The 22725-nt window shown below is 35.4% G+C and overlaps 1 protein-coding gene across 3 annotated transcripts in view; it reads right to left on the bottom strand.

Moving 5' to 3' along the window:
- LOC131070721 (protein SAWADEE HOMEODOMAIN HOMOLOG 2) overlaps positions 1-22725 on the bottom strand; it is a 44645-nt gene that overhangs the window by 9991 nt on the left and 11929 nt on the right. For all 3 annotated transcript variants that reach the window (XM_058006329.2, XM_058006331.2, XM_058006330.2), the window contains 2 exons: positions 13016-13079; positions 11012-11063 (listed from right to left, as the gene is read on the bottom strand). In XM_058006329.2, coding sequence (XP_057862312.1) covers positions 11012-11063; positions 13016-13079 — 116 coding nt within the window. The remainder of the gene's footprint in view (positions 1-11011; positions 11064-13015; positions 13080-22725) is intronic.

Here is a 22725-nt window from a genome sequence, read left to right as displayed (position 1 = left end):
GCCCTCTCTGCAGACCTCGGTAACACGCAAAAAAATAACCAGAAAACAAAAGAGCTGGATAGAGATTGCCCCGCTAGGACACTGTTAGAGTCAAAGTGAATCCAAAACGAAAGGGCAAAGCTGCATTCGTCCTTGATTTTCTTGTCGCAAGTATCATATTAAAGTTCCATTTCGATCTCATATCACTCTTCCCTCGAGGTTAACAGTTGTGCCCATGCGAACAGGAGAGTTCCTATATAAATCGAGATACGAACATTTGATCTGCTAGATAGAAGTTTGAAGTAGACTGCAAATTTACCACGGTGGGCTGTAGACCAAGAAAACTGGGGATAAAAATCAAGAAACGCACACATTAAGCAGCATTCCCCCTTCCCAATCCGATAGCTATTCCAAACCCTTCAACCTGTTAAAAACGCCTCTGCAGAGTATCGCAATAATTTTAGATATCAAGTTAAAAAAAAAAAACGTCTCTGCAGTCATCTGTCATCTGACAAGTTTAAAAGGTTTTTAAACCTTATTTTATTTAAATCAAGCTTAGTTTGATATTAAATTTTATCAATCTTGTGTTATTTCTTTTAAAAAAAAAAAAATCTATATATAAAGATTAATAACGCAAAAAATTAGTTATCGAGTTTTTCATATAATTAAAATTAATTTTTTTTTAAATCTTAAGTTGTATTCATAGAATTTTTTAAAGCAAATATAATTTATTTACTTTATTTTTTTTAAATTTTAAAGTTATTTGAAAATAAAGATTTTAAAAAAATTTTAATATAAAGTTTGTTCAATTAAAATTAAGTATCTAAATTTAAATTTGTTATTTTAAAATAATATTTTTTAATATTTTTACAAAAACATTTTTTAATTTTATTGAAATTTGATTCAATCAAGGAAGTTAATTTTCGTTCTTTAATCAGGTGTTTTTTTTAATAGAAAGGGCAATTTTTATTTTTAATCATTATCTTGCTATCATGTCTACATTAATTCCGGAAATTAAATTAAATAGTTCTAATTATCATTCATGGAAAACACATATTTCTTTTATTTTTCGTTTCAAGCATCTTTTGGATGTTGCGACTGATAAAACTTTTGAACCCGCTACATCTGCTCCTCAAGCCGACATAGATAGATGGAAGGCTCAAAATGAGGAAGCACTTGGTTTAATTGGTATTTCAATGGTTCCTGATTTGTATGTTTTAATTGGAAATTGTACAAAAGCGCATGAAGCTTGGAAAATTTTAAAAACTACTTATGATAGCTCAAATGAATCCCGAAAAATTCAACTTCAAGATCAACTTGAAGATCTAAGGTATACGGATTTTAAAACTATGGATGAATTCTTATTAAAATTTGATTCTGTTAATAGTCAATTAACTGGTTTAGGAGTTACTCTTGCTGATTTACGTTTAATTCATCTTATTCTTAAAAAATGTCTTCCTCGTCAATTTCAACAATTTATTACGAATATTCATGCTCAACTTGCTATTCCTAGCTTAGCTACTCAATTAACATATGATATTTTTCGTAATTTATTGCGTCAAGAGGAAGCTAAATTAATTCAATTTGGTACTCTTAAAAGTAGTGAACATGCTTTTATGTCTAAAAATCAAAATCATAATAATATTTTTAGATCCAATAATAATAAACATAATCATAATCATAATAATAATCATCATAACAATCACAAATCTTCTAATTATCAATCTCATTCTAAATCCTATCATAATAATTCTCATAATAATAATCATAATAATAATCACAATAATCAAAGGAATAATTCTCAAACAAGACCCCATTGCACATATTGTGGGAAAGATGGACATATTACTAATAATTGTTTTAAGAAACAAAATGGTAAAAAGCCCATGAATCAAAATAATCAAAATAATCAACATAAACCTCATTATAAGAAGGGTAATAATAATAATGGTAATTCATCTCGTCATGCATTTACATGTACTTATAATGTTTCTCAACCACTTGAGTGGATTATTGATTCTGGTGCATCTCAACATGTTACTTCTCATAAAGAATGTTTTGAATCTTTGCATCCCGATACTTCTAATATTCCTATTCAATTAGCTAATAATCATAGTTGTAAAGTTGAAGCTATTGGTGATGTGAATGTTCCTAATGGGAAATTACATGATGTTCTTTATGTTCCTGAATTAAAATCAAATTTGATTTCAGTTCCTAAACTTTGTCAAGATTATAAGATTAACTTTTATAGGGGCATATGTTATATCATTGATCCAAACACTAATCATGTTATTGCTACTGCTAAAATGGATAGTGATAACTTATTCAAGTTCTATGAATTTGCTCCTCCAAAGTATTCTTTGCTTACTACTGTTGATTTTACTATATGGCATGAAAGACTTGGCCATCTCAATTCTGATTATATTTCACTAATGCAAAAAGCAAATATGGTTGATGGATTGCCTACTATTGTTACTTCTCAAATTGTTTGCAATGGTTGCATGAGTGGTAAGATGCATAGGGAACCCTTTCCTCATGGTCAATCTTGGAGGGCATACACTAAATTGCACCTCGTTCATAGTGATCTCTTGGGTCCCATGGAGAATCCCTCCATCCAAGGTTCAAGGTATGCACTTACCTTTGTTGATGATTTTTCCAGAAGAACATGGATATATTTCATTCATAGTAAGGATCAAGTGCTTGATGTTTTTACTGAATTTCATATGTTTGTAGAAAGGCAATCTGGTTCTAAAATTAAGATTCTTCGTACTGACAATGGAAGAGAATATGTCAATAATGCATTTAATGCTTATTTAAAATCTTTTGGAATTAAACATGAGCTTACCGTTCCTTATACACCACAACAAAATGGTGTGGCAGAACGGAAGCATAGGACAATTGTTGAAATGGCTAGATGTTTATTGCATGCTAAAAATATGGATTACAAGTTTTGGGCTGAAGCTATGGCTTGTGCAACATATTTAATTAATCGAACACCTACCAAAGCCTTAAAGGATAAAACTCCTGAAGAAGCTTGGTCTGGTAGAAAGCCTAATTTGCAGAATTTAAGAATTTTTGGTTCCATAGCTTATGTTCACAAACCTGAGGAGAAAAGAAAAAAATTAGATGCTAAATCTTCTCCTTTTATTTTTGTTGGTTATGATGAAAATACTAAAGGTTATAGAGTTTACAATCCTATTACTAACAAGGTAAAAGTTGCAAGAGATGTTTGTATTGCAGAAAAAGGCATTCATGATTGTTCTAAAGTGAAGGATGATGAACTTGGTCAAACCAAAGTTGTGCTTGTGGAGGACCAACCTCCTTCTCTTAACCCTACTCCTAATGCATCTCTTTCTATTCCTTCTAGTGATAGTGATGATGATAATAATAACTCTACTCCTCATGACTCTTCTTCTAGTGATGAATCCATTACTTCTAAAAGAATACCTAAATGGTTTAAATCTTTAATTCAAGATAGTGATGAATACTTAGCTAGAATGGATAAACTTCAAGCTAGGAGAGTTAATTATTGTAATTATGCTTTAATGACTACTATTATGAATTCTAATGATCCTAAAACATTTGATCAAGCTAAAAATCAACCACATTGGCAAAAAGCAATGAAGGAAGAATATGATACTCTAATTTCTAACAAAACTTGGGATTTAGTTCCCTTGCCTCATGGCAAAAATCTTGTTTCTTGCAAGTGGCTTTATAAAACTAAATTGAATGCTAATAATCAAGTTACTAAATTTAAAGCTAGATTAGTTGCTAGAGGTTTTTCTCAAATTGAAGGCTTAGATTATAATGAAACTTTTGCTCCTGTTGCTAAAATGCCTACAATTAAACTTGTGCTTGCATTAGCTTCTAGAATGAATTGGCCTATTCACCAAATGGATGTTAAAAGTGCTTTTCTTAATGGTGATTTACATGAGGAAATTTATATGTCTCAACCTCCTGGTTTTATTAAAGAAGGTAATGCACACTTAGTTTGTAAATTAAAGAAATCAATTTATGGATTAAAGCAATCTCCTAGGGAGTGGTATTCAAAGATTAATGAATTCTTTCTTTCTCAAGGCTTTATTAGAAGTAAAAATGATCCTAACTTGTATATTAAACATAGTGAAGATGATATTATAATTATTATCTTGTATGTAGATGATTTGATTCTTACTTCAAGTTCCAATACTTTGATTTCTGATATTAAGTTTCAACTTAATCAAAAATTTCAAATGACTGATTTAGGTCTTTTACATTATTTCTTAGGAATGCAAATTTGGCAAACCTCTAAAGGAATTTTCCTATCTCAAAGTAAACATGCTCAAGATCTCATAGATAAGTTTAAAATGAATGATGCTCATCATGTTTCAATTCCTATTGAATTAGGCACTAAGTTAATGCTTGATATGCAAAGTCCTCTTGTTGATGCTACTTTGTATAGACAATTAGTTGGAAGTTTAAATTATTTAACTCTTACTAGGCCCGATATTGCTTATAGTGTTGGTTTGGTTTCAAGATTCATGTCTAAACCTCAACAAACACACTTTAAAGTTGCTAAAAGAATTTTAAGATATATTAAAGGAACAATTAATGTAGGTTTGTTTTATGATGCAAATTCTGATTTTACTTTAAAAGGTTTTACTGATTCCGATCTAGGTGGAGATCCCAATGATGGGAAATCTACTTGTGGTTATTGTTTCTTTGTTGGTTCAGGAGCAATTTCTTGGAATAGTAAAAAGCAACAATCTACCTCTCTTGGATCCACTGAAGCTGAGTACAAAGGATGCACTAATGCTTCCAAAGAAGTCTTGTGGCTTAGAAGATTACTTGAAGATTTGGGTCTACCTCAACATGAACCAACTCCATTGTATTGTGACAACCAAAGTGCCATTGCCTTGGCTAAAAATCCAGTTTTCCATGCAAGGACAAAACACATTGCTCTCCAACACCACTTTATTAGAGAACAAATTGAAGACAAGCAAGTTTCACTCCTCTATTGCAAGGGGGAAGACCAAGTTGCAGATATTTTGACCAAGCCACTTTGTAAAGAAAAATTCCAATTTCATTGTAAAAATCTTGGATTACAACCCATTGAAGGGTTTGATGTAAGCTCCCCAAGTAAAGCTTAAGGGGGGGTGTTAGAATATTTAATCTTTACTTAGCTTAGGTTTATTTTTATTTAATTTAGGATATTCCTTTGGAATTCCTACATGTAATTTGTCCTCTAGTACATGTGTGAGGACAAGTCATTTCTTTTATTTTCCTTTATTAAGGAATATTAGATTTCCTCCATAAGAGGATGTGAACACATGGCACACACATTTTATGAATGGTGGCATTCATAGATTTGGAGTTACTTTGTAACTCCTCTCCTCATCTCTATTTAAGAGATGCCTCCTCTCTCATTTCTTCTTAATGACAATATTGTAAAGAGCTTCTTGCTCTCTCTCTCTCTCTCATTTTTAGGCATTGCCTCATTCATAATATCACAAGGGGTTTTTCTTTGCTTTTCCCCTTTCAAAAGTTCTTGTGCCTCCTCCTTTACATTTGGGTGATGCTCCAAGGTCTTTGCTTTTCTCATGGTAACTATTACTTCATCATAAACTTTCTTGGATTAATTTTCCTTTCCTTGCTCTTTTATTTCCTTTCAACAACACCTATCTCGGAAACTCTTTCTTTTTCAAGGGGGACACATTCTTGTGGAACAAGGTAATAAACAACATTAAATGAATCGATAGATTTGTCACACATGGTGAGTTGTCCTAATCAGCAGTTAACCTACGCTTAATTTACTGTTTATGCATATGATCTCTTTTTGGCCCACCATTGGACCTCACATGGTGATTGATGAGGTTGTCCGTGCTCCTTGTACTACTCTACATTCTTATACAGATTAAAGTCAGCTTTTACTTCCAGCTTCTTGTAATATATGACTTTGTTTCCCAACTTGGATAATATTTACTTATAATATTTTTGTTCTTTTTCATTTAAGCACCATCTAATATTTACTTATAATATGTTTGTTCTTGTTACTAACTGCTTTTGAATCCCGCTGACCTACTTTGGTCCGTTGTGGACATTAATATAATTACTTTTTCCCATCAGTTCATCATTTTCACTGCTAGCAGATTACCTTATTCATCAATGGAATTTCCTTTCATGTTCGCGTGGGTAAATTTCATATGGAGGTGTTGAAATAAGTAGAAAACATACTGCATTCTTATGTTGCCCAATTGCCAACTCTTGACAAACAGGTAACCAGGTCTGGAATCACATTCAAATAAGTAGAAAACACACTGCATTCCTACATAGCCCAAAAAAATATTTCATCATAGAAATGAGTTTCCTGTTCAAGGAACAATACAAGAACATGTAAATTCCATAGAAATTCTCAAGGAACTGGAAATGCAGGAGGAAATTGTTATCAGTCATTTCTGGACACATTTCATGTCTTCATATTCTGAGTTATACGGTCAAAGAAGATTCTTAACTTTATTACCTTATAAATGCCAAATGAGAGGATGAATTGTAGAATAAAACTTACTATTAGAGAATTACCAATGAAGACTTTGATCATCTGATTTCCTCCAATCCAATCATAAAGATGAAAATGATCACCAACAGGCCACAAGTCATACCTCAGTGAAAATACAAAGTGCTATGAGTGGTGAAGGTTTGTGGCAGCAGCAAAAATCTTTTGGGGAGAAGTTTGGCAAACTAAAAGTACAAGATATTTTGAAAAAAAAAGGATTAAACAGAAAAAAATCAAAAAAGATAGATTTAAAAAAAAAGGGGGTAAAAAAATGAAGAAAGAGACAAAACTACTTATTTTTTAAATTTAAAGGCATTTCCATAACATAGAGATATAGAAAGCAAATAAAATAGAGAGTTAGCCAATGAGTTGTCGAAAATGGAGAGTCTAGCCCATGAATTGTCTAAGTGAAAAGTTTGTCTAAAATAGCAGAAGGCAATGTCGCATGTAAGCTTTGCTAGTAAACGATTCTTTGATAAGTTCTATATGAAGTTGATAAAGTTATTGCTAAGTTAACAATAAAAGATTTCACTAAATGATATGTGAGTAAACCTCTAGTCTCGTTGTATAATGTGAGTGGATAGTAAAATGCTACTAACACCGCATTCCAAATTATTATTGATATCAATTGAATGTTTAATCATAGAGACGAAACTCTAAAACCTCCCAAATTATTATCAATATCAAAATAATGTTCAACCATAGAGACCGCACTATCATAACAAACTCTAAAACCTTCCAAAACTTAGTAAGACCTCATCACAGCAACAATAAACATGTTTGCATCACAGAAGGATAAAAGAAAAAAAAAACATTTTATCACTAAGAAATTTTCAAATAGGGAACTTCAAAGAATATATCATCCAAATAAAAATCTAATGGATTGGTAAAAGAGAAACCATTTCTCATAACAGGTAGAGTTAATGTAATGATAATTGATTGAGTAAATAAGGAGAGGAATACTCCATATAAAAGGATTACAATCAGAGTTTCTAAAACAGAAACGAAAGATAAAAAATAAACATTCTAAATACGCACTAAATGAAATGACCATTTTAGCAATATTACAATATTGCTTTAATACTCTTCTCCCTTATTGGTCATTCTACTAACGACAACAAGTTGCCCCCTAAATTTTACGAACTTTTCCGGGCTCTGAGACTTGATTAGAATGTATGTGGTCTGATCCTCAGTTGGAACATAATGCAACATCACAGATCCATCTTCAACAAGCTGCCATATGAAGTTGTCATGTTCCCTCCTTGATCATTATATATAGCCTAAATGAAGTAATTATTATTAATTAATATAACAATTATTACTTGGGATCATTAAATATTTATTTATTTATTAAATATTGTTATATTTATTAATTAATATTTTTGAAATATTTAAATAAAATAAATTAATATTATAACTGGAATATTACATATTAATAAAATAGTTATATTTAAATGTTTGATCAATAACAGTGTGAAACTGTAATTGATCAATAATAAATTAATAAATAAACATTCATTATCATAACAAAACAAATATAATAATAAATAAATTCAGAAAACAAATATTCAATAAAACAATATATAGCATTCATCCTAATCAATAAATAAAGTTAATTATTAAATCTAATACTGACTGCTGGTGTCAAAGATTGTCCCCTCAACAACAGAGTGATATTTAGCAAGAATAATAAATATTGATTATAATAATCTATATCAGTATCGATGGAGTTGTGAAGAGGGCAAGAATTAAAAGATTAATAGCAGCGATCTATTATTATGACTTTAGAAGACAACGATTAGGAGAAAAAGACTAATCGGTATTCATGAGATAACTAACCAATTGATGCAGTCACCGGTGAGGAGGGACCTGAAGAGATCAATCCGGACCGGTCAGCAAGAGTAAACACAACAGAAACACAAAGATATTATGGAGGCGATGCAGAACAGATTGATTTATTACATGAAATTCGATTACATCCAACCGGTAACAACCGGGTTACAACATACCGGCACACAGGCCTGGTAGAATAGGTCACAACCGAGATCTTGAACCTTATGACCTATCTTCTATGCACAGTCTAGCTACTTGGTTCTCTGATTGATTCTCATTGATTACATTCTAATGCGTAATTACAAATATATTTATCGATCCAAAGGATCCAGTCGGCCCAAAAAGGGATCAAAACTTGAAGAACAAGACCTAATGTGCAAAATAAACAAGGTCGGCCTCCGCCAAAAGATTCCTCCAAAAAATCCAAAGGATGAAACGTAGATCGCGGGAAAAGGTCGGCCACACGCCAAGGAACATCGGAATCAACGCCCAAGGCTCCGCAAGCTTCGGAATAGGTTCTAGTAGATCACCAGGTTAGGTCTCAGGCAACCGGTAACAAGAAACTGTCAAGGAAACCGGTAGCGATATCTTGCCGGAAAATGATCCAAATGCGATGCAGTCTGGAAGCAAGAAAGATGGTCAAGTCTTCAAGTAGAATCCAACTCCACAGGATCCGGTGAACCAAAACCAGGACACACAGAAAGGAAAACTGAAACTGCAAACAGAAAACAAACCTAAAGGAAAATGTTTTGGGTTGATGCAAGATTGCAATGAACCGGGGATGCTCCTGCATCACCAATTATATGTTATGTGGTGCGATTAGCATATAATGAAAAGAAGCGATCATGAATAGACATTGGATATGTCTTTTGGGATGCAACCTATTGTTGTGTTTTGCAAGATATAAGGAGGCGACCAGTCTCACTTGTAGGGGGATTCATCTTTTTTAATTATTCTAGGGAAATCTGCTCTACATTGTCTGATTGCCATTGGCATTGTTAGTTGCATATACAAAAGGAAAGAAAGAGAGATAATATTGGCAACATCAAATAGATTGGAAATTATTATATATGGTCTGTGCCATCGATCAGATCAGAACTGAACTGTTATTAAGTTACAGATTGTAACATCCTTGTCCTTAGTGGTATGTATAATATAGAAGGCTACTGATGTGCTATGTATAATTTAATAATATTATGAATATTAATAATGACATAATAATTATAAGTTACTGCAATACGGGTGACTGCTCTGCAGTAATATATATATTAATAATATCTGAGAATAGAACTGAACTGTTATCAGAGAATAATATCTGAGAATATATTAATATGTTTGATCAGAACTGAACTGTTATTAAGTTACAGGTTGTAACATCCTTGTCCTTAGTGGTATGTATAATATAGAAGGCTACTGATGTGCTATGTATAATTTAATAATATTATGAATATTAATAATTACATAATAATTATAAGTTACTGCAATACGGGTGACTGCTCTGCAGTAATATATATATTAATAATATATGAATATATAAAAATAAATATATATCTATATAACTATATATATACATATATAGAAATAGCGCTTTGATCAGAACAAATAAATCTGAGACTATAAATCAGATTGAATTATCAATCCAATATCAGGAAAAAGATTGTTATCATTGATTGGACTCATGTTAAGAGGGTTTTGTCTCCTAATCAATGTGGTTTAAGTCCTAAGCATATTGAAATAGATTAATTATGGTTAAAAAAGGCCTAAACCTAGTAGGGGACATTACAGAAGTGACAATGAAGCTCTACATGCTTTGTTCGCTCATGAAAGACTGGATTGTTGGCAAGCTTTAGCATCCCTTGGCTGTCACAGAACAAGGGTGAAGGCCTTGCTTTAGACATTTGCATGTTAGAAAGCATCCTTTGAAGCCAAACTACTTCACATGCTGCTTTAACAGTTCTTCGATACTCTACTTCTTAGCTATTGCCTATTGCTTCTTACTAGTCCATGTGACTGCAACCGTGCCAAGACTAAAGACATATCCAGAAGTAGGCTTTCTGTCATCAACACAACCTAACCAATCTAAATCTGTAAAACCAATCAGTGGAGGATCATTGCTAAATATTATGAACCTCAATGGAATCTCAACAAAATATTAGATCTGCAAAATTAGTTACAAAATCATGCAAATCTAAAAAGAGGATACTAATTTGTATATAGCTTGGCTTTCTATGCCTAGTTTGAACAAGTCCCAAGCAGACCCAATAAAGCATATACCTTTCAAAATATTGAAGAGGAAATGGTTGCAACTCAAGGGGATCCAAAAGGAACACAATGTGAATAGAAGAACTGAAGTAAACTAGATGAAAAATGAACCTAGCTCCAGTAGCAGGCAAGAATAGTATTATTTTACTATAGCTAAATTTAACTTGATTTCTAGCAAATCTGTATACTTTCCCTTTACAGATATCTCTCTGTGAGCATTATATTTACTAATTGGATTGTACAATAAGTGAAGTAATCTCGGTGAATATCTATATAAATTTTTTTGCGTTATAGAAATCATTTCACAACTCCAAAAATTGCAAAGAATGTATGCTTATTTCAACTGAAAACAAGCATCTAGATACTATATTAACTCATAAGAAATAAGAGTAGAAAATGACTTACAGGTTCACCTGACTCCAATATTCTATGTGTAAGAAAGGTAGCAACATCGTACCTGTATCAGTGAGGTGCCAAAATTTGTCAGAGAAAAATCCATATAAACGGTAAACACTTGTCTATTTCATCATGTGCACAACTAGACAGAGAACCAGAGATCTACCTGGAAATAGAAAGATTCTAAGTATGCTTGGGATCTAAGATCAAGATCTATGCTTGGCTTTTTACCTTCATTTGCTTGCAAGAAAAGGGTCATTTTTGTTGGATGTTTGGAACCATGAGTTTGCAATATAACACACGGCATGATTTAATTGAGCAAAAAATGTGAGCATGAACTTTGTAGAATCATCCCAGGCTATCTTTTTAAATTGTAACTTCATAGATTAAGTCCTTAAAGATCAAATTTGTCACACTTCTGTTATTGCTGCTCTGTTGAACATGCAGTGGCGAGTGATTTTAAAGTATGATGGCAAAAGCAAATCTGTTGGGAATCAAGGTCTTCTTTGTTTTGCAGTCAAATCACAGCTCAATATGCTTCATATATCAGATTTCTTAAGCATTTAATTTTTTTTGCTAGAGGGAAAGTACTCAGCCATGCCTTTTTGAGAACTCCTACCAATTTATGTTGGGCACTATCAAAGGCTCAATTCATATAAGTTTTCATTCTCACCCTCTCCTGGTGATGTCCATTTTAAGGACACAATTCGATGACCATGGATAGAGAAAAATAATACAGTAAGATTGTTTCAACATCGGTTTGCTTCGGAGAGCAAGATGCAAGATAGCTTTTGATTAGGATAGCTTCCAACATGCGTAGAGGAGTTCAAACCTTTCAAGAAAAAAATTAGGCTATGATTGTTAACGTCAAATTTGTTTGATTTCAATAAGAAATTGTTTTTTTGTATCTCATGACTCGAGCTCAAATGTTACCTTATCTCACTCCTGTGATATTGTTTAGCTGATATAATTTTTATTTCTTGATGTAATCTAAGCTGCATGCAAATCAAACACAGCTTGTGGCAGTCCTATCTCCATAGTAGTCAGGTGAAGGAATCAATTTCCAAATCAATTCTAGACATTTTTTATCATATTAAATAAACAATAAGATTAAAGTGAGGCTTAGGCTTAGAACACACTAATCTTTGTATATGATGAATGAATGAGGTTTGAGCATGGAGAATGAGTTCTAAACAGCATGCAAGCGCTGTCATGCAATTTGGCATGTAAAAGAGAAACGAAATATATGGCTCCTTCACATATAACAGCAGGCATATTAAAAATCATATGCATACAAATGACCATGTACAAGCAAAAAGGCTGTGTAGGCTATTGAATATGTCAAATGGTAGAGACTATCAATGTAGATGCAAATATTTTGAATCATGGTAAGCTGGCATTCAGCAGAGACCATCAATCTTCACAGTGCTATGAAAGTCCCTACATGACATACATGTAATTGGCATTCACAAGTCCATGCTAGCAAATCGGCAATGGTGAACTGATGAGATTGTCTAGCTTGCAGGATGGCAATTATTTTAGGGTACTACTAAATGACTGTAGTATTAATCATCTTTCTAGGGAAATACAAAGAATTGAATTCTGAACATAAGCAAAGGATAACATCTAGTGCTAAATATCTTTTAGATCTTGGAAATTTAAAAAATCATATTTGTAGAATTGCCGAAAAGAAAAAGATAAATAAATGAAATAAATATATAAATAATAATATCTAGTGCCAAATGTATCGTTCAGATATTGAAAATTAATAAATATGAGATTGTACAATGGCAATCAAAAGAAATTAACTCAAATTAAATATATATAGAATGGATAACATTTAGTGCTACTGCTTATATATATCTTTCAGATCTTGAAAACTTAAAAAATGGCATTGTACAATGACCATCAAAAGATGTACACTCAAATGAAATAGATATAAGAAAAAATATTATTTGTAAATATTATTAAGAAATATCAGAAATAATTTAATAAACAACTCAGCCAACTGACCATGCTCCATCCTTCGAAGATTTCGCTTCAAATTCCAGCTCTGAACTATCTAGTGGTTGCCTTCCTGTACATATTGAAGAATAGATGATTATAGAAATAATATTCATATATTCAATAGAAAGAAAATCAAAAATGATTTGCAGAACTTCAAATCAACTGAAGAATATTGTATAATTTTGCAAAATCATTAAGAATAAGTGGAATAGTTAATTCTAATATATATGAAAGAAGTGTTCTACAACATCATGATATTCATTAGAAATGTGGCATATCATTGTATTATGTTTCGAAAATAATGTTTGCCATTCATTATAGAAAGAAAGAAAGAAATTGTATTTATGTCCCCAAATGACAAAAAATGTCAACAAGACTGGAAAAAAGTACAAGTTACAATAGAGATATATTGGGCTAAGCCGACCCCAGGTCATAAAAAGCAACTAACACAACTAGCTTAAACAAAACAAGATGGGCTAGAGCTGAATTTCTTAAACTCTACCATATATATTAAAAAATGGTGCAATTATACAGAATTTTGTAATGGAAGATTCTGAAAAAGAATCAACAGTGTTACATGTCTATGGCAAGGATCTACCCAGAAGATCCTACAGCATCAACAATTATCACCATGAAAGGATCACTACAGCATCTGAGAGCACTCATAGGGGAATGTCAAGGACAGAGCAGACTAGGCTGTGCAATCTTAATGGGAAGTTGAGTACTCCTGGAACCTCTACTAATGACTATGAATGTACTCTGTTATTTTTAAGGGGTTAATATATGATATGCATGATTTCATTATTCTACGAAAGCCATTCAATCAAAATTGTGAGATTTTGCCAAGATCAAGAGCTCAATGAAAAGTACAAAATAAAGAGACAAAATATTGATAGGAATAAACTGTATTCTATCAAGATGAAAATACTGATCAACTGGATCATCAACCATTACATACAATGTAGATGAGCCTGCTTATAAAGGCAAGGCTAGAAGACAAGAGAGCACACAATGATGACATGTGGCTCAATGAGATGCAAGGGTAGGTAGGAGAGAGTAAAATATTCCACATGAGGTGGATCACCCACCAAAGGTGGAATTATCACTCCACAATAAGTGGATATGATAAGTAACAACAAGATCACACCATAAAAGGTGGAAATTCTCCTACATACACACTTCCAATGTAGCACATCTCCCTAAGTGTCTCAAATGCAAACTACTATGATATGCATGTACCTAAGTAAATTCAAGTATAATTATATCCAACATGAATAAATAATTACACCAACACCCCCCCTTAAGTGCAACTTAAGGGAATGCACTTAAGTCTACAATGCAACTAAGCAATGCAAGCTGGGTCCCGGCCACAAGGCCATGATAGCTACCCATGTACAAATGCAAATGCACACAAACCAATGCAATCTCTCATAAAGCGGGGAAAGGGAGAAAAACGCGATAGGAAAAAACCCTCCCCCAAAAGAGAGATGAAAACTATATACAATGGAAACTCTCAAAGAAGTATGAGAAGGACAAAACCCCATGTGAGGAAAAAGTCCCCCCCATATGAGAGAAGACGAGAGACTAGGTAGACCCCTCTCAATGTAGAATCTGCACCAATGGTAGAAGCTCGAAGATGAATGAAGAAACTGCTCCACGAACGTCGAACAACATTCCTCCCCTTGGGAAGAAACAAAACCAAAGGTGTATCCATGAAGTCTCCCCAATCATGAAGGGAAGATGTAGGGAAAAAACTCATGATGAATGGAATCTCTGAAAACTGCTCAAGTGTCCCCATGTCGATGCTGAAAGTGACCCCCTCCAAAGGTGGTGAACTGCTCCACACTGCTGAAAAAGGCACTCCAAGATCTAGTGGAGATGAATGTAGAACAATAGCCAAAGACTGGCATGTCTCCTCTAAGGATAAAGAGACCTCCTCCAACTATTGTACATAAGAATCCACAATCATGTCAACCTCGAAAGAATGATCATGGAGAGAATGCACAAGAGGGTCAGAGTGTTCCCTCGCAACAATAGAAAGAAGGATCATCTTCATCAAAGAGAAGATGACTATCATCAATGATGTCTCCCAAATCTGCAATGTAGGAGTCCACAAAGAAACCTGCAATGTTTGTCAAAAAGTCATCCCAATCAACTAAAGCTGGAAGACAAGTAATATCCTGCTGCACTGAATCACAAGAAGGCAAAACTGTCGCACTAGCTGCATCTCAGGTGCAATAGGTGATGTGATATCAAGAGGAGGAGATGTAATGCAAGGCTCAAGAACGGGGTCACATGTGAGAATCCCCAAGTTCAAGTACCCAAAGTTCTCCTCAAAATCTGAATCATCATGTGAAGAATCAACCTCATCAATAGGACCAAAATGTGAAAAGGAGTACAATCGAGATGCATGATCAACCACCCCAGTCGCAATGATAGCTCTACTCTCCAAGTCTCTAATGATAACTGAATCAGGTGTGAACTCCACAGTTTTCCTCGTTGCCCCATGTGTGATTTGATAGATGGAAAGAAGATTGTTTGTCAAATGGGGTACACACAACACATCAATGAAGGAGTTATCCCCAATGGCAATAGATCCTTTCCTAATCACATCCATGTATGTATGATTGCCCATCAAAATCTGTGGCATGGTGCAAGGCTCAAATGAAGAGAACATAGACTGCGAAGATGCCATATGATGAGAAGTCCTTGAATCTAGAAGCCATCTCCCTGAATCATGACTTGTAGTAGCACAAAGAGCTTGTCCCTTTCCTTTATCTATCCCAAAAGAGTGATCCTTTCCTTTATCCTTTTCTTTGGAAGAAGAAGCCGATGTAGACATTCTAGAAGGTAGGTTGATTTTGTTCTTCTCAAGAAGATGCTTCAACTCATCAATATCCTTCTTGTAACAACGATGTTCATCATGTCCTGACTTCTTGCAATATGCACAAAAAGATTGTCCTTATTTGATTTCCTCTTAGGTGAGGATGTAGAATCACCTTGTTGTGGAGAGGAGGATTGTGCTCCATCTTGTTGTGGAGTAGACTTAGGTTGCTTTTGGTTCTTGCCTTTTCCTTGATTGCTTTGATTCTCTTTGTTAGCCACCAATGCTTGTGACTTTGAAGATTTGAGAATCCCCATCTTAGTCAACTTAGATTGCTCAAGTATCAACATCTCCGTGAATGCATCAAAAGAGGGAGAAGTGTATGAGGAACCTTGAGCTAACCTATGGGTGTGAAAACTAGATACAAAGGCTGCATACTCTGATGGAAGCTTGTCCAACAAGTTGTAAACCAATTGAGCATCATTTTTGTCAATGCCACAATCCTTTAGCTTTGCTCTTAGCTCATTTGCTTTTATGACATAATCTTGTATTGTATCAAAATCCTTGGGATCCAATGTTGTGAGTTCACTATCAAAATCTCATCAACTTGACCATACAATTTATCATAAATATCCCAAGCCTCTTTGATTGTTGTACACTTCTCAATGTGAAAAATGAGGTCATCTGATACATACTTTCTTAATGTTCCAAGTGCCATAGAATTTTTAGTGAGCCATTCAACTTGAGCATTAGGATCAGCCTTAGGATCAAGTGGTGTTGTAATTGTTCCATTTACATAATGAATGAGTCATTTTTCCATTAGTTTACTCCATGCCTTAATCTTCCATGAAGCATAATTATGAGGAGTTAAAAATGAAAATTTAGGAGAACCCATAGCACCAAAATGATGATATGGCACTTTATACTTAGTGCGTGTACAATGGGCCACTTGCAAAACAAGGCAAAGTAGAATTTCTGATTTCAACTTACAACTGCCTCAAATAGGCTATAAGAGACTCCACCAAATACTGCAAGTGATCTAAACTGAGATCCAAGCAAAATACAAGTACAAAATAGGCCAAAAATGACCAAATACTGAAAGTACAATTTCTACTCAAAATCACTACAAACTAATGGTAGATTATAAAAGTAGACGAAAAATTATGCACTTAAAAAAAAAAACGGCACCTGAAAAGGAGGTCATATGACCCCAAACGAAGCCTCTAAAGTTGCAAAATTGAGGATTAGAGAGGTACAGTCATCAAAAAATGCAAATTGTGAAAAAATCAGAAAATTCCTCCACCACTACAAAGAGCACGAAAAATAGCCCAAATAAAAAAAAAATGCACCAAAAAAGGAGCAAAAACGAACAAGTTATGGCCCTCTAAAGTTTGACTGTGAAATCAAAAAGCCAAATGAGAGAAGTTCAAAAAATTTCAAAATTTGCTAATGTAGGTTGACGTCAACATTTCACGATCTTAAAATTGACGATTGTCTAGCTATTGGAAAAACTTTGCCTCCCCTGCTGGCATGGCATCCATACTGTACAGACTACTGACATGACAAGTACAACCGGGTGATGTGGTGTTTTCCCCGTAGGGTGTCAGGTTAAGACATTGCATAAATGACAAAAGTACACAGAATATATGGAACTCACAAGTGTTCTATTGATTCATAGCAATATGTTCGACTCCAATGATATCCCAAAGACTAGAAACAGATACAATATAAAGGAGTCTGGTCATTTACCCAGTGCCAACTGTCAACAACCGACGCTAACACAATTTACCTTAATGCTTAATTACTCGACAACATCATCCCCCCCAAAAAGAAATGTCGGCTCCTGAAATATCCCAGACCAATTTTTTTAATTTTTCAATTACAAAAAGTAAAGCAACACACATCCATTAGGGTTAGCACTTAAACCAAAACGATGCGGAATACAAATCTAACCAAGAATGTACACCAAGATCCCGGGTTGGGCAAGGCGTGAGCATATGGTCAGAGGGTCTTAAAGCATTCTGAATGTGACTCTAACCAAGAATGTGCCCAAAATGGACTAACATATGGTCAGAGGATCTTAGTGCATGCTGAAAGCAACTCTAACCAAGAATGTGCCCAAGATGGACTAACATATGGTCAGGGGATCTTTACAATTACAACTGCTGAAAGGAAAACTCGACACCAAGCATGTGCTTTCAAACCCAGGGTGGGAATGGAGCTACCATATGGCGGAGATGCTAAGAACTTAGAAATGGAATTAAATGTAAATAACAAGCGTGAAATGAAAATGAGAAGAAATGCTGCCAGTACTACTGTTCAGCTTACAATTTGATAGTGAATGCTTGCCAAGATCATAAGATTAAGACTATACAATGCTGCAACAATTTAGAAGACTCTTCCAGGCTTAACAAAAATGATAAGTCCAAGAAATTTTTCTCAAGGATCAATCTTAATATTCTGATTTATGACAGACCTGCACTTGAAATGCTTAATCAGCAACACCATGGAATCACTAAAATGCTCATTACTCTCTCAATACTAGTCCGAATGACCCAAAACCAAAAGCAAAGGCTTCCTATGAAGGAGGCGACCAAACCAATACCAAGAAATCAGACATTAGCCCAACAGATTATTTAACACGAACCCCAAGGCAATTCCCAGCAGTGATGCCAGGCAAGAATGGCGATTCTTCTCTATAAAATAAAACACTTCATATTAGAATCTGCAAATTTGCACAAAGGAGTGCCCATCCAAAACAAGAGGAAATATGCAATACCCAGAATGAATATGTTTTTGTTTTGAAATATACAAGTGAAACTACAAATCTGCCTTGCTAACCGCAACTCCTGAAAATGAAACGAAATGCAAATAACTGAACTTCCAACACAACTCAAGCTACAATACAATCCTCACTACAAACTCTCACAACTACACTAAATCACCACTAGTTGCTATCTTTCAAGCAAGAAGCAATGCCAAGGCTAGGAGGCATTCATTCCTCGAAGCAACCCCAATACCATTCCGGCAAAGTAACATTATAATAGACATAAGATGCCCAAATGAAGGGAAGAGGCCTCCATTTATAAGCTTAACAAGGAATCTCAAGAGGCTTCTAGAAAGTGCGCCCTTTTCCTCCAAGAGATGGCGCCACTTTTAAAAGCTTTAATTAACCTTATTTTAATTCACTTCTCTTCATAAAGTTGGCACCCCTTTTCATAAGCAAGATATTAGACCTTAAGAAATATTAAATCCCTTCCATGATGCATCCACCCTTGAAGACCACCTTTTAAAACAACTTGAAGTGATGAAGCTAGGCCAAGGGGTCAACTTTAAAATATAACATTAAAACATAACATTATTTAAATAAAATGAACTTATCTCTCCAAAAACATCCCAAGGCCAAAAGTGACGAAGCCAATTGAACCAACTGAAGAAGAGAACCAACTGTGCTGAAAAAATCAGGACCACTGCCAAAAATAGAATTTACTAAATATAGTAAATTCCAAAAAGTGCTCAGAACACAAAGCCGGACATACCACTGCAAAGCCCTCTAAAAACCCAGAAAGAATCCGCGATCCAAACTCTAATTCACGAGCAACAACAACCTCCAAAACTGGAAACCCTAATTTCACCCATTGAGTAGCCTACGGGTCTCCGAAATAGGCCATCGGTCAACTGAAACATTATGCCTGAGAAGGGGACATTACATCTCCGGACGACATACAACTAAAATGGCAATGATGTACAAGCAAAACTGAAACCCAAAACAACAAATCACTGGGGAGGGCAAGAGGGCATCCCTAAAGAAAAAGGGGCTGCTGATGTCGAAGCCAACTGTGCCCGCAACCGCATCACCTAATCAGTGCGATAAACAAGGTCCCGAGCCTCTTTGATTGTTGTACACTTCTCATCAACTTGACCATACAATTTATCATAAATATCCCAAGCCTCTTTGATTGTTGTACACTTCTCAATGTGAAAAATGAGGTCATCTGATACATACTTTCTTAATGTTCCAAGTGCCATAGAATTTTTAGTGAGCCATTCAACTTGAGCATTAGGATTAGCCTTAGGATCAAGTGGTGCTGTAATTGTTCCATTTTCATAATGAATGAGCCCTTTTTCCATTAGTTTACTCCATGCCTTAATCTTCCATGAAGCATAATTATGAGGAGTTAAAAATGAAAATTTAGGAGAACCCATAGCACCAAAATGAAAAAGCACAAGATAGAGAGAGGAACAATCACACAAGACACCCCCCCAAATTACTCAATCAAGAACCCCCCCCCCCAAAATGATGATATGGCGCTTTATACTTAGTGCGTGTACAATGGGCCACTTGCAAAACAAGGCAAAGTGGAATTTCTGATTTCAACTTACAACTGCCTCAAATAGGCTATAAGAGACTCCACCAAATACTGCAAGTAATCTAAACTGAGATCCAAGCAAAATACAAGTACAAAATACGCCAAAAATGACCAAATACTGAAAGTACAATTTCTACTCAAAATCATTGCAAACTAATGGCAGATTATAAAAGTAGACGAAAAATTATGCACTTTCAAAAAAAACGGCACCAAAAAAGGAGGTCATATGACCCCAAACGAAGCCTCTAAAGTTGCAAAATTGAGGATTAGAGAGGTACAGTCATCAAAAAATGCAAATTGTGAAAAAATCAGAAAATTCCTCCACCACTACGAAAAGCACGAAAAATAGCCCAAATAAAAAAAAAATGCACCAAAAAAGGAGCAAAAACGAACAAGTTATGGCCCTCTAAAGTTTGACTGCGAAATCAAAAAGCCAAATGAGAGAGGTTCAAAAAATTTCAAAATTTGCTGATGTAGGTTGACGTCAACATTTCACGATCTTAAAATTGACGATCGTCTAGCTATTGGAAAAACTTTGCCTCCCCTGCTGGCATGGCATCCATACTGTACAGACTACTAACGTGACAAGTAAAATCGAGTGATGTGGTGTTTTCCCCATAGGGTGTCAGGTTAAGACATTGCATAAATGACAAAAGTACACAGAATATATGGAACTCACAAGTGTTCTATTGATTCATAGCAATATGTTCGACTCCAATGATATCCCAAAGACTAGAAACAGATACAATATAAAGGAGTCTGGTCATTTACCCGGTGCCAACTGTCGACAACCGACGCTAACACAATTTACCTTAATGCTTAATTACCCAACAACATCATCCCCCCCAAAAAGAAATGTCGTCTCCGGACGACATACAACCAACATGGGAATGATGTACAAGCAAAACTGAAACCCAAAACAACAAATGACTGGGGAGGGCAAGAGGGCGTCCCTGAAGAAAAAGGGGCTGCTAATGTCAAAGCCAACTGCGCCCACAACCGCATCACCTGATCAGTGCGATAAGCAAGGTCCCCCTCGGCCACCAACAGGTGCTCCCGTGACCGCTTGACCTTGAATATAGCCTCCATGAGCTCCTTTTGCTTCGCCTCCAACTCTGTCGCAAGGCTACTAATGCGGGTCTCTGCTGTGGTCCTCATCTCTGACTCAGCCGCCAGTGCAACTCTCACCGAGCTCAATTCTCTCTTCACCGTGTCCAGAACCTCCTCCGCACGGCAAGCTTGGGCCTGCTGTTGGGCCAACTCCGTCTCCAACAACAGGATGAGAGCGGCCAACTCCGCAGCTCTATCTGCCTAGATCTGAGCCTCCCGAAGTCGGTAATAGCCATCCCGCACAACCTGCTCCATCTATCTCACCAAAGTTTGCTACAATGCAGAGGCATCCTTGTCCTATAAGCAAACACCTGCAGTGACCACCACTCCTTGTATTCCAGTGCGCTCACTTGTCACAGAACAGGAAATAGGGACGGAAGGCATGGGGCAGGCAAAGGACAGTGGGGAAGTAGGGGAGGACACAGACACATGGTTGGATCGGTATGCCGCCACACCCATAGTTCCGGTAGGGCCACCACCTGCTACACCTCGCCATCCTACATAGGCTGAGGTAGTTGATTTGGGGGAGCATCCTACGCAGGTAGAGGTAGTCGAGTTGGTGGAGCATCCTGCAGAGCTGGTTTTGCCCACTAGTGGCAAGGAGGAGATACCTTCACGGATGGGCCTTCAAGACAGAGGTGTAGGGAGGACCCAGCCCACTGTCGACAACCGACGAGTTAACTGCCGACGCTAACACAATTTACCTTAATGCTTAATTACTCGACAGCAAGTACTACCAAAAGATGTTTAAGGCTTTTAAGTTTACATCTAAGCATGCATAAAAGGAAGAAGCACCTTTAAATTGTATGTAAGTTTTCTTGGAATAAAGCTTCTAATTATTAAATAACATTAGCTATAAAGCTTTAACACAAGAAAATTAGTGGTGGGTATGTGAGCATGCTCTTGGCAATCATCAAAGGCTGCAGGGCCAAATAAAGCCAAAGACTAAGAGATCATTGGAGGTCACACATGACCAGAACAGCAGGTAAGAAGGAAAAACTTGCAAATGTGCACCATTGACTAGAAGTAGGTCAGTAAGATTTGACAAGTACATCCACTTGTAATAGCATGAGCCAGCCCCCTTCCCCCAAAATAAATAAATAAAAATAAGCTCTAGAAACAGGCAACAAACATAACTAGAGTACAAAAATCTATCCACCAGGTGTTAACCTTGAAAGGTACATGCATATATGTAGTTTAAAACGTAACTGAGGTGGTGACCCTCACAAAGAGAGCATTAATTGAAGTGATATACCCATGAACAAACCCTCATAATTCAAGGGGCAGGGCCCCTTATAGAATCTCCATTAAATAATCTAAAAAAATAGTGCAACTAGATTTAGCTGTAGTAATCACTCACAAGGAACCTAAATTTTGGAACTAAGTTAATTTGTTAATTAAAATCTCTTGCT

The sequence above is a fragment of the Cryptomeria japonica genome, chromosome 6 (assembly GCF_030272615.1).
Source record: "Cryptomeria japonica chromosome 6, Sugi_1.0, whole genome shotgun sequence".
In the NCBI taxonomy this organism is placed as follows: Eukaryota; Viridiplantae; Streptophyta; class Pinopsida; order Cupressales; family Cupressaceae; genus Cryptomeria; species Cryptomeria japonica.
Note: the sequence above shows the minus strand (reverse complement) of the source record. Positions and strands in the feature narration are given on the sequence as shown.